The 12,794-nt window shown below is 36.9% G+C and overlaps 1 protein-coding gene across 6 annotated transcripts in view; it reads left to right on the forward strand.

Moving 5' to 3' along the window:
* Positions 1-12,794, forward strand: part of LARP7 (La ribonucleoprotein 7, transcriptional regulator) — a 20,442-nt gene that overhangs the window by 1,793 nt on the left and 5,855 nt on the right. For 4 of the 6 annotated variants that reach the window (XM_017510070.2, XM_037731951.1, XM_017510050.2 and 1 more), the window contains exons 2-10: positions 4,938-5,141; positions 6,537-6,637; positions 6,714-6,797; positions 6,919-7,083; positions 7,167-7,260; positions 7,331-7,681; positions 7,771-7,915; positions 9,624-9,781; positions 10,546-10,664. In XM_017510070.2, coding sequence (XP_017365559.1) covers positions 4,940-5,141; positions 6,537-6,637; positions 6,714-6,797; positions 6,919-7,083; positions 7,167-7,260; positions 7,331-7,681; positions 7,771-7,915; positions 9,624-9,781; positions 10,546-10,664 — 1,419 coding nt within the window. In that variant the 5' untranslated portion in view covers positions 4,938-4,939. The remainder of the gene's footprint in view (positions 1-4,937; positions 5,142-6,536; positions 6,638-6,713; positions 6,798-6,918; positions 7,084-7,166; positions 7,261-7,330; positions 7,682-7,770; positions 7,916-9,623; positions 9,782-10,545; positions 10,665-12,794) is intronic. The other 2 variants (XM_017510071.2, XM_017510061.2) reach the window with 2 other exon arrangements.

The raw sequence follows: 12,794 nt of genomic DNA on the forward strand, positions 1-12,794 counted from the left end.
AATCTCGGCTCACTGCAACCTCCGCCTCCTGGATTCAAGCGATTCTCCTGCCTCTGCCTCCTGAGTAGCTGGGATTATAGGCATGTGCCATCGCGCCCAGCTAATTTTCATATTTTTAGTAGAGATGGGGTTTCTCTATGTTGGTCCTGCTGGTCTTGAACTCCTACCTCAGGTGATCCACCCACCTCGACCCCCCAAAGTACTGAGATTACAGCTGTGAGCCATCATGGCCAGCCTGAACTGGTTTTTAACACTTAACTGGTTTCCTCATTTACAGTTAAGCACCACATACCGACAGACCAGATGTATGATAGTGGTCCCATAAAATTACAAGTGTGTAGTACCTGATACTACCTAGGTTTGTGTGAATACCTCACAGAATAACTGCACACTCTGTGATGTACTTACACAATCACCTGACTATGCATTTCTCAGAATGTGTCCCTGTCGTTAAGCAGCCCATGACTGTGCTTAAATCTTTACCATGAATTCATTTTATATTTGTACAAGAGTCTTTGTTTTACCTTATCTTTAAAATGTATCATTTAACAGTTTAATGGAGCTCCCAAGAATTCTTGTCCAAAGTTGCATGGACTTCAGGTTAAGAATTCCCGAGTCAAGCCGGGTGTGGTGGCTCACACCTGTAATCCAAACACTTTGGAGGCCAAGACGGGCAGATCACCTGAGGTCGGTAGTTCAAGACCAGCCTGACCAACATGTTGAAACCTCGTCTTTAAAAAAAAATTAAAAACAAAAAAGAATTCCTGAGTCAGAACATAGAGTCCATGGTGATAAATTGCAGGAAATTCTACCAAAAGGTAGACAATCTGGGATCAAACATACCTGAGACGACTTACTTAGCTAGCTTTAACCAAGTCACTTAACCTTTGAGTCTTTATATTAAGAAGATGGAAGAACCAGCCTGACCAACATGGCACCCTGTCTCTACTAAAAATACAAAAATTAGCCATGCATCCCAGAGGCGGAGGTTGTAGTGTGCTGAGATTGTGCCACTGTACGTACTCCACCCTGGGTGACAGAGCAAGACTCTGTCTTAAAAAAAAAAAAAAAAAAGATGGAAGAAACTGCTGCCTAGTGGGATTGTGAGGATTTACAAAAATGTATGTAAAGTAACTGGTGTTGTTACACGGTAACTTTTATTCCGGTTAAATGTTACTTTTTTTTTTAGCAATGTTTTCTTAAACTGTGTATTATGTTACAGGAAGGTGCTAAGGAATTTCTGATGTTGCATGTTTTGACATAAGCACCAACCAGGTCTGCGTTTTAGATGGGTTATACATAGGCTCCTGTTGCAAATAGATGACTTACAGAACAGTTTATAAACTAATGCCATATTCTAGTGACAGTAGTTGTAGAAAACACTGGAATGGAGATGAGAGCCTTTTCAAAAGTCAAACTGATAAGATTTAACAACAGATTGGATAGAATAATGGTTACTTATTGTGTGCTATGTATCAGCAATTTGAAGTGCTTTATTTTTATTATTTTGGCTAATGCTAACAACTCTATTACATAAGTATGATTTTTATCCATGTTTTATAGACTGCAGAGAGATGGTGTAGCTTCCTCAAAATCCACACAGCCAATAAATAACTTGATTGGTTAATTTGGTGGAATATGGCATCCTTAAATACAGCTAGTGCTCGACTTATGACCACGATTGGTTCTGACAGACCAGTCGTAACACAATTTGGTCATAAGTTGAGTAGGCTATATGCACGTGGAGATGGTAGTGCTGCCGGAAGCTGGTCCGCACTGTCGTACGCCCAGCTGGGCAACATTTGTGCTGCCAGACGCGGAGCAGTCGTGGCTAGCGGTTGGGGTCATAAAGTCGATCAATACCTGTAAGTTGAAGAAGGCCAAGGTGGGTGAATCACCTGTGGTCAGGAGGTCAAGGCCAGCCTGACTAACATGGTGAAACCCCATCTCTCCTGAAAATACAAAATTAGCCAGGCATGGTGGCAGGCATCTGTAATCAGCCTCCCAAAGTGCTGGGATTACAGGTGTGAGCCACCATGCCCAGCTGAAGAAAGTATTTTCAAGGAAGAAGTTACCGACTGCATTTGCTGCTGAGAGGTCAAGTAGACAGTGGAGCTCATTGAGGACTTTGTAGTTTCTCTAGAATGGTGCAGAGGAAAGCCTGACAGAATGGGTTGAAGTAAGACCATCAGGTGAAGAACGTGGTTATGTGGTACTTAATGACACGTGATTGTTTTCCTTTTTCTTTTTCTTTTTTTTTTAGTAGACGGGGTTTCACCATGTTGGTCAGGCTGGTCTTGAACTCCCGACCTCTGGTGATCCGCCCACCTTGGCCTCCAAATTGTTTGGATTACAGGCATGAGCCACCATGCCCATCCTACCTGATTGTTTTTCTCTTATTCTGACCTGTAGTTAGGTCTTAAATTAGCATCACCTAAATATGATGTTACTTGTATATCTTCAAAATTGGTGCTTGACTGATCTACTGAAGCCTGTTCTAAAATGCCAAAATGTCCTGTTGTTGAGAATGCATGTTTAGTTGGAGATTTGAGGTGAAATGCATTAAGGGCTTTGGACCCTCTTACCGGATATCACTTTGAAACACATGATTTCTGTTACTATCAGCAAAACCACTGAAGCAGTTAGAGATTCTAATCAGCAGTCAGACTCAAGAGATTCAAATATTATGTTTACCAAAGAAAGATACAAGGCAAAAGATAGGGTAGATATAGCTTCTTCATCGCAGCAGAGGCCAAGCCATTATATCTAGCAGTTACCTAGATTCACTTCTTTTTTCTCCCATTTACCCACAAGAGGCATGTATGGCTTCCCTAGATAAGGACCAAGGTGTGTTTAGGATACTTTGATACATAAAAGCTTTAACACCTTTTGCCTGTCAATCTGTTGTTCCCGTGTAGGTATAAGGCCTCCATGCCATTCAATAGCTAGCTGCTCCATACCAGGTGCAATATGGGAAACAGATACAACACTCTCCAGTAGTCTCTCCGGTTTCCAAGAAGACTGTATTATGGGAGACTGAGGTTATTCTCAAGCAGGCTGTATTATCCCAGACCTGATACTAATCCTTTCCTCATATACCTCTAGTGATTCAATTCATTCAACAAAATCTAGGCACAATTTATTCAACAGATTTTTAAGGGACTGTTGTGGCAGGGACTGACAATCTATCAGTAAACAAAACAGACAAAAATCTCTGATTTCATTGATCTTACATTCTAGGAAAGAAAATAAATTGCATAGTAATTGTAGTAATGTTAGATGATAAATGCTATGGACAAAAATAAGACATTGAAGTTACCGTGTATGTGTCCAGAATTTTGCATTATTAAATATGGTTGTGGGAGGAGACCTCCATGAGGTGACCTTTAAATAGACACTTGAGGAGGTAGGAGAGCTAGCTTTGTTATCTCTGGGGATATGTGTTTCAGGGAGAACAGGTTTAGACCTGATAGACTTTGCTGGGTAAGTTTCAGGAAGTACAAGAAGGACAGTAAGACTGGAGCTGACAAAGCAAAGGCCAAGAGATAGGCAAAGTACCTTGAGGAAGGAGGGGGTTAGAAATTGCTGCCCAAGAGGCCAGGCATGCTGGCTAACGCCTATAATCCAAGCACTTTGGAGGTCAAGGCAGGCGGATCATCTGAGGTCAGGAGTTCAAGACCAGCCTGACCAACATGGTGAAACCCCGTCAAAAAAAAAAAAGATTAAAAAATAAATAGGCCGGGCGCGGTGGTTCAAGCCTGTAATCCCAGCACTTTGGGAGGCCGAGGCAGGTGGATCACAAGGTCAAGAGATCGAGACCATCCTGGTCAACATGGTGAAACCCCGTCTCTACTAAAAATACAAAAAATTAGCTGGGCATGGTGGCACATGCCTGTAATCCCAGCTACTCAGGAGGCCGAGGCAGGAGAATTGCCTGAACCCCGGAGGCAGAGGTTGCGGTGAGCCGAGATCGTGCCATTGCACTCCAGCCTGGGTAACGAGCGAGACTCCGTTTCAAAAAAAAAAATTAAAAAAAAATAAAATAAAATAAATAAATAAATAAATAAAAATTTTAAAAAAGAAATTGCTGCCCAAGAAATAAACATGGAAAGGAAAAAGGAAAGACTGATTTCTATAGCTTACCAGTTGAATTCTGCCTCTACAAAGCATAAATTAACATTTTAAAAATCAAAATCAATAATCAATTTATTTTTATTTTGTCCCATAAAGGTTATAGTATTAAAAATCTGACTAGGCAGGGCACACTGGCTAATGCCTATAATCTGAGCACTTTGGGAGGCCAAGGCGGGCAGATCACCTGAGGTCAGGAGTTCCAGACCAGCCTGGCCAACGTTGTGAAACCCCATTTCTACCAAAAATATCAAAAGTTAGCTGGGGGTAGTGGTGGGCGTCTGTAATTCCCAGCTACTCAGGAGGCTGAGACTGGAGAATTGCTTGAACCCAGGAGACAGTGGGCCAAGTTGCAGTGGGCCAAGATCACACCATTGCACTCCAGCCTGGGCAACAAGAGTGAAACTCCATTTCAAAAAAAAAAGAAAAAAAAAAGTGAATAAAACTTATTTGGTGGTGGAGGGTGGTTGTTGTGATGGGAAGTATCTAGGTTCCTTAATCTTACACTTTTCATTTACTGGCTTAAAAGTACAGCTTAGTGAGATAAATGTGTAATTGTTATATTATACTAGAATAATCTGGCCCTGCATTTTAAAAAGTGCAAAAAAAATAAAGCTATGATTTCTAACATAGAAGGTAAATTATTTTATAATTTAAATTATTAAATATAAAAATAAATTTTCCTTTTGTCTTCTGACAGCCAAATGATGAGTCCATTATTCTCTCAATTAAAGGCTACTCTAAGTTAAACTATATTAGCTATTTTGCTGATTTAAATATTTACATCTTTTTCCTCTAATGCACAGGAATGGAAACTGAAAGTGGAAATCAAGAAAAGATAATGGAAGAAGAAAGCACTGAAAAGAAAAAAGAAGTTGAAAAAAAGAAACGGTCACGAGTTAAACAGGTGCTTGCAGATATTGCTAAGCAAGTGGACTTCTGGTTTGGGGATGCAAATCTTCACAAGGATAGATTTCTTCGGGAACAGATAGAGAAATCTAGAGATGGATGTAAGTTTGCTTTAGTAAAGGAACCAACTTTTAGATAATGGTTGCCTGTGAATTTACTTCTATATAAAGTAGTATATTCTTTTTTTTCCTTTTTTTTTTTTTCTTTGACATGGAGTCTTGCTCTGTTGCCCAACCTGGAGTGTAGTGATGCAGTCTTAGCCCATGCAACCTTTGCCTCCAAGGTTCTAGGGATCCTCTTGCGTCAGTTTCCCTAGTAGGGACTACAGGCACACGCCACCATGCCTAGCTAATTTTTGTATTTTCAGTAGAGATGGAATTTCACTGTTGGCCAGGCTGGTCTCGAACTCGACTTCGTGATCTGCCTGCCTTGGCCTCCCAAAGTACTGGGATTACAGGCATGAGCCACCATTCCCGGCCTAAAATAGTGTATTCTATAGTGTATGTATTCATTTCTGCAAATATGTTTCTTATAATTTGTTTTAATTTTTATTTAGTGAATGACAATCTTCTAAATATTTAGACTCTTATCGAGTTTAGGCTATATTAAATAAGCAATTTCAAATCAAAGCTTATCTTTTTAAGTATTTTGGGGTTTAATTGCTTCAGTAATCATTTAACATGTGTAACTGGAGGTGACAGTGCTATACTTTAGTTCATATAAGGCATTTCACCTAGCTCAATGTCATTTTTTGCTTCACTTTTTTTAAAAACTTTTGAGGCAAGATCTTTTTTCCTTAGGCCGGAATGCACGGACTCTGTCTACTCATTCCACCCTCTGCCCGCCACCTCCACCCCCTCAGCTCCACTCAAGCAGTCCTCCAACAGCCTCCCCAGTAGCTGGGACCACAGGCAGACATTGCCATGCCAGCTAATTTTTTTTTCTGGCATTTTTAGTAGAATGGGATCCAGATATCCTCTTAGAATGTCTAGATATTGCTAAGCAATAATTTGTTTAAATCTTAATATCTAATTATATACACTAAAATGTGACATTTTATGTCTGCCAAATATGCAATGCCATTTTAGACCTTATACCTAAACAGTAACCCCCACACAATATTATTAATGCTAAATGGCACAGAGGGGGTTGTTTTTTCTACATGAAGTGTCCCTGTGTCTCCTAGGCTGGAGTACCGTGGTGTGATCTCATGGCAGCCTCCACCTCCCAGGTTCAACCAGTTCTTTTACCTCAGCCTCAAGAGTAGCTGGGATTACAGGCACTTGCCACTGCACCCAGCTAATTTTTTATATTTTTAGTAGAGTTGGGATTTCACCAGGTTGGCCAGGCTAGTCTTGAACTCCTAACTTCAGGAAATCCACCCGCCTCAGCCTCCCAAAGTGCTGTAATTATAGGCGTGAGCCACCATGTCCGGTCTGAGGGGCAGGTTAAACCTGTTGATAGACTAACGCTATCATTGTTTTCATTTTCATTAGATGTTGATATATCACTACTTGTGTCTTTTAACAAAATGAAAAAATTAACTACTGATGGGAAGTTAATTGCCAGAGCATTGAGAAGTTCAGCTGTTGTAGAGGTAAGAATTAAGAATGACTGCAGTTTTATTATATCCCCTAATTATAGTTTTATTAACGTAATGTACTGTTTTAAAGCTTGATTTGGAAGGCACCAGAATCAGGAGAAAAAAACCTCTGGGGGAAAGACCAAAGGATGAGGATGAGCGCACTGTGTATGTGGTAAGCAAGAGCCCAGATCCCCAGTCAGAAACTGACATAGAAGCATAATTAAGATGAAAATTTATTGACATTCTGAAAATAAGGATTGTGAAAAACTAATCTTGCTTCTAATTTATCCTAGGAGTTACTTCCCAAAAATGTTAATCACAGTTGGATTGAAAGAGTCTTTGGGAAATGTGGCAATGTAGTTTATATAAGTATACCACATTATAAGTCTACTGGAGATCCGAAAGGGTTTGCATTTGTAGAATTTGAAACAAAAGAACAAGCAGCAAAAGCAATTGAGGTAGGTCCAGATCCTAAAAAGGAAAAAAAAGAAAATATAATAACAAGTATCAAAATACTAAAACTTTTTTGCAATCATTTCAGTTTCTTAACAACCCACCAGAAGAAGCACCAAGAAAACCTGGCATATTTCCTAAAACAGTGAAAAATAAGCCCATTCCAGCCTTAAGAGTTGTGGGTGAGTATTTTTCAATATTTAAATAGATGTAATTGCAGTATGATGAAACTAATGATGGCAATTTTTATAGAAGAGAAGAAAAAGAAAAAGAAGAAGAAAGGCCGAATGAAGAAGGAAGACAATGCCCAAGCCAAAGAGGAAAACATGGACACAAGCAACACCAGCGTCAGTAAAATGAAAAGATCCAGACCCACATCTGAGGGCTCTGATCTAGAGTCTCCTGAAGCCCAAAAGCAGCCTTCAAAGAAAAAGAAAAAACGGGATAAAGTTGAAGTATCCAGCTTACCTGAAGTCAGAACAGGGAAGAGGAAGAGAAGTAGCTCTGAAGATGCAGAATCCCTAGCTCCCCGATCAAAAGTAAAGAAAATTATTCAGAAAGACATGGTTAAGGAAGCTTCAGAAGTTTCCAAAGAAAATAGAGGTAAATCTCCCAAGGTTTTAATTAGAAAAATTAAGCTTCTATTCACCCACTTCACAGCTCGATGTCTTAACTGACTTTTATATTTCAAGATATAGAAATCTCTACTGAAGAGGAAAAGGATACTGGAGATCTAAAAGATAGCTCTCTCTTAAAAACAAAAAGAAAGCACAAGAAAAAACATAAAGAGAGACATAAAATGGGAGAAGAAGTTATACCATTAAGAGTACTATCAAAGTAAGTCTGTGGTTTAAATTCTGCTGTCGTTGGCTTAACAATCCATCACCATTGCTAAAGTGCAATTCCAATTTTGTTCAACAGAGTTGCATATTAGCAACAGTAATGGCCTGTAGCCATGAACTGCACACAAAGTGGGCATTAACACAATCGCTGATTAAGTAGGAACCACCACACTCAAACATGGAAGCACTTATTTTTGTCATGTCACAGCAAGTGCCTCCATGTTAAAGTAGAGGGGGTCCCTTAACAGACTTTAAAATACAAAATGAAGCTTAAATATAGGAGAAACGGTTAATACAATTAAGTTCTTTTCTAAAAAGCTTATAAAAATGTAAAAGGAAGACTTACCATCACCAAAACATGGAAGCACTTACTTCTTTCGTTTCAAAGCAAGTACATCCACGTTTAAGTGGTGGGGAGCCCAGTCTTGGAAAAACTTAGAATTCTTTCAACAAAAGCTAAATAACCGTAAAATATAGCAACAGAACAATTAACAAAAGGTGTGCTGGCTTGGAGACACCTCCACTGAAACATGGAAGCACTTACTTTTGTTTCACATAGCAGGTACCCCCATGTTAAAGCAAAGGGGATCCCTTCAACCTCTATAATAGAATGAGGTTAGCATGTTCTATTTTGGAGAAATAAGTTGGATTCACTCCTACTAAAACATGGAAGCACTTACTTAAAAAGTCACAGAAAGCACTTCCATGTTAAAGTTGAAGGGAGCCCACCCACGTAAAACTTCTTTGGACCTGAGAGTAGCTAGAGCTGGAGAAAAACCAAGCAACATACCTTTTGAAGAAAAAAATTTTCTTTTACCTTCCCAAATTAGTTTTCAAAGATTCCTGTTCTCCTCCAGAAGGGTAAAAGGCAGAGACTTCAGCCACTTCTATTTATACTATTCTTAACTCCTGAATTCCTTTTGCCTTTTTATCTCAGAGAATCATTACAAGAGCCTTTTGTTATTTTAATGTATCAGCTCTCAGGGAATGTATGATCCTGGGTGGGTTTGGATCTTTTTTTTTTTTTTTAAAGTATACAGATGTCAATGTTAACAGCTAAAACCATTACCACAAGATATCTTCCTCTTAAAAAAAAAAAAAAATCTCCTATCTGCTTGTTTGATGGCATAGATTAGGGCAACAATAAGTGCTCCCACCGAGCTAAGAGAGGCATTGTGTTTCTATCTGGAGGAACTCGAGCTGTTTGAAGAAACATCTACATGTTAAATGTATGTAAATAAATAAATTGCTTCCATGGGGTGTTTTGTTCTACTTAGAAATTCTTTTTGATTCAAGCAAATACTAAGGAATGTTATCTTTCAAATTGGAAGCAGTTTAATAAATGTTTAATCTCTCACTTTTCCCACAGAGATGACTGATACTAGTAAATGTTACTAGTTAATTAAGGAATTGATGCTGAAATTGTACTTTCATAAGTTAAAATACTTGAGACAACTCAAAAATTTAATTGGCAGTCTTAAAACATTTAATCTGAATCTTGGGGGAAAGGGAACGCCCTTTGCTTTTTTGCTAGCTAAATGGCTGTAGAACCCAAGAAATATTTTGAATTTGTGTTTAAAGAAACTGGAAAGTTGGGAGGAGGAGTTGCTCCAAGTCATTGTGAATGTATATATTTAGATATTTCCATATTTACTTTTTATATTTAGTCATCTGTTGTCACTATTTTGTTTCTTTTCTTGTAGGAGCGAATGGATGGATTTGAAAAAAGAGTATTTAGCACTACAAAAAGCTAGCATGGCTTCTTTAAAAAAAACAATATCCCAAATAAAATCAGAGTCAGAAATGGAAACAGACAGTGGAGTACCTCAAAAGACTGAAATAAAAAATGAAAAAAGTAAAGGTCACTGATAGTTTTGGCAACATTATAATATATATGAAAATGCTATCTCTGAATTGTTACAGGATGAACTTTAATTTTTAAAAACTTGATTATTCCATGTCATTATTAGAACAATTCTTGATGTGCTAAGTTATCCAGATGCGTGATTTACTCTAGATATAAGAATATTTAAAAGGCTCATTTTTAACAATTTTTTAAATAACCTGAGTTTTCTCTACAGTTTTCATTATTAATCAGATGAGTGCAGAGTGTGTAGATTCAGCAAGTTTGCAGGAATGAACATTGTAGTTTCTCACCTGTAATTTCGTTCTGCAGTATGAACCACAAACAGGAACAATTTAAAGCCAGATTCTTAGGAATTCAAAATTAGGATGCATTTAAATTCTCATTTCTTGTAAAAATAAATGTTCACATTTTAATAATAATGTATTTAAAACACAGTATCCTATAACATTTTTTAACTTTTTTGAGTCAAAATTTGCCTGTTCCTGTGTTCAGAGGGGCTATTTTAAAGGCTTTATGGATGCTCTTCTAGCAGGAACAGTTTGAATGTAGAATAATAAAACTTTCTGAATTTTATTTCATAGTATTTTGAAATAAGCAGTATGACATATAAAATAACCTTTAATTGCTTATTTTAAAATTAAACATGTTTTAAATTATTTAAATTTGCCTCAGAAATTATTCTAAGGTAGTTCTTATAAGTATTAAATTGTTAAGTGTAAGAGATTAAGTCCTGGTCTTTTTCCTTTTCTAATCAACAGCCAGCAGTGAAGAGTGTCGCACCCAGGAGAAAGTTAATGCATCAGGACCACAGTTCGTGAGTGGAGTGATTGTGAAGATCATTAGCACAGAGCCTCTACCTGGCAGGAAACAAGTCCGGGTAATGATTTTGATCCCCTAGGGCATTTATTCCTTTCTTTTCTTATTAACTTGCCTGTGTGATAATATTTTGAATATGGAAAACAAAACAAATTAAATTAGAATTTGTGCCTCTATGGTAAACTACCTATACAGCTTTGATTCCATGGTAACTCTGGTTTAATTTTGAAGCAAAATCTGACATCACTGAATTAGTTTTATAGTAAGTACAGTTTAAACGTCCTTCTCTATAGGAAAATTGTAACTTTTGCTTCTTTTTATTGGCATTGATTTTTTTTTGTATTATCCATGTGCTGATTATCTTTAAACTTTAATTATAGAAAAGTATAAAATACTCCTGAAAACCTATAAAAATGTTGCGTGCAACTGCCAGTAAATCCGTAGTTCTGTAATACAGAACTATGCTACGAATTGCTGTACACACAGGTTTTATGATCTTTTTTCACTGTATACAGTCTATCTTCTATACCTTTTATACCACGATGATAGCAATACTTCTTTCTGTTAAGGAAATCATATACTTTTGTGTGAGAGTACCATATTTTATTTACCCTAACCCTGCCTGTCACCCTTTTAAAATGTGAATGCTTTTAAGTATTTTCTTTTACTGATATTCATCATCACTTAGTATATTGTTTTGATTTTACATAGACTCATATCAGTCACAGGTTTTAACTTCAATACCATTGAGGTGGTTGTTAATCTGTAAGAACTCCTTATCTGAATCTACAGATAAGAAGTATCCTACAATCTTATCCTGCAATCTTGTAGGTGTCACTAAAATACAAATTTTGATTATCTTTCCAATATTGGTGAAGGATTTAGCCAAACCCAAATTGCTGTTACCAGGTTGCATTTCAGGAGAACGCTGAAAATTGAGGGATGTAAATGCTTCTGTGGTTAGTCAGATTGCAGAAGATTTAATACAAAAATTACTCAATGTTATTTGGAATCACTTATTAAATAACTTTTGTTATTTAAATGGTAACTATATCAATTACGAATTCGTAATTTATGATCATCAAAATCATAAAATCAGTCCCTGCATTAATCCAGTTAAGTAGTTACTTACATTTTGCTGAAACAAAAACTGAGCTTTGCTGGTGGTTACAGCTGTCTGTGACTTGCCCATGTGATTACCAGGCTAATTTGTCATTCTGTGGGTTTTAAATTCTAAGAGTTTTAAATCAAGAGATTAGCCTGACATTATAATGGATATTTAGTAAATATCTTTTGAGTTGTAGTAATTGAATCTGCTCAAAAGTCAGTTATAAAACTCGTTACTGCTAGTGACCACAGTCAAATTTCACCAATTTAATACTGAATTTTTTACTTGCTTTATGATACTAAATAACTAGATAAAGAAGTTGGAAGGACTAGCAAATATATTTCTCTACAGTTCTTTTTTTTTTTTTTAATTGGTTCGGCAAACAGTTACTAAATGCCTGTTTCCTGATAGTTTGCTGAGTGTTAAGATGAGTTAAGATCTAGTCCCTAGCTTCTAGAGACTCACAGATTTTATTATATATTCTTTATTATATACTAATAAACTTTTCTTATTCTGTGATGAAATAATACTCCCAGATATTGCTCAACTCTTTCCATAATTCAAACATCTAAAAATTCAGCATCTGAAAGTAATCTAAATTAGTTGTGTCTTGAAAATTTAGGTTAAAACTTAAGGAAGGTAAGATAAATAATACTTTTCTTCTCCTATTTAGATATCTCCAGTTATTTCTTTAGCTTTGTGAATGGAAGTTGATGAATTAGGAATTAGTGTAACATTCCTGCATAAATGCATTGTATACTCTGTAAAACCTGCTGGGAAAAAAAAAAGTTGATTAAGAATGCAGGAATCTGGTTAATTTGCCCTCACAGCAGGCAGTGTAGGTAAAAGTTTTCTTTGCTGGGTGACCACAAATTGTTTAGAAGAGGTTACTTTGGTATTTTTTTCAGAAAGTAAGAGCTCTTAAACAATGTGGAAACCTAGTAATTTTTTTTTAGGTTTGGTGAAACTTTTTTTCATGAGTTGTTATTAAAAGCTGAATATTTGTACACATATTTTAAAGTCATAGTGATTTTCTACAGGTGAGTAAAAACAAACCTCCCTTAATCCTTTTTTTTTTTTTTT

This window comes from Cebus imitator, unplaced genomic scaffold, assembly GCF_001604975.1.
Source record: "Cebus imitator isolate Cc_AM_T3 unplaced genomic scaffold, Cebus_imitator-1.0 Scaffold17, whole genome shotgun sequence".
Classification (NCBI taxonomy): Eukaryota; Metazoa; Chordata; class Mammalia; order Primates; family Cebidae; genus Cebus; species Cebus imitator.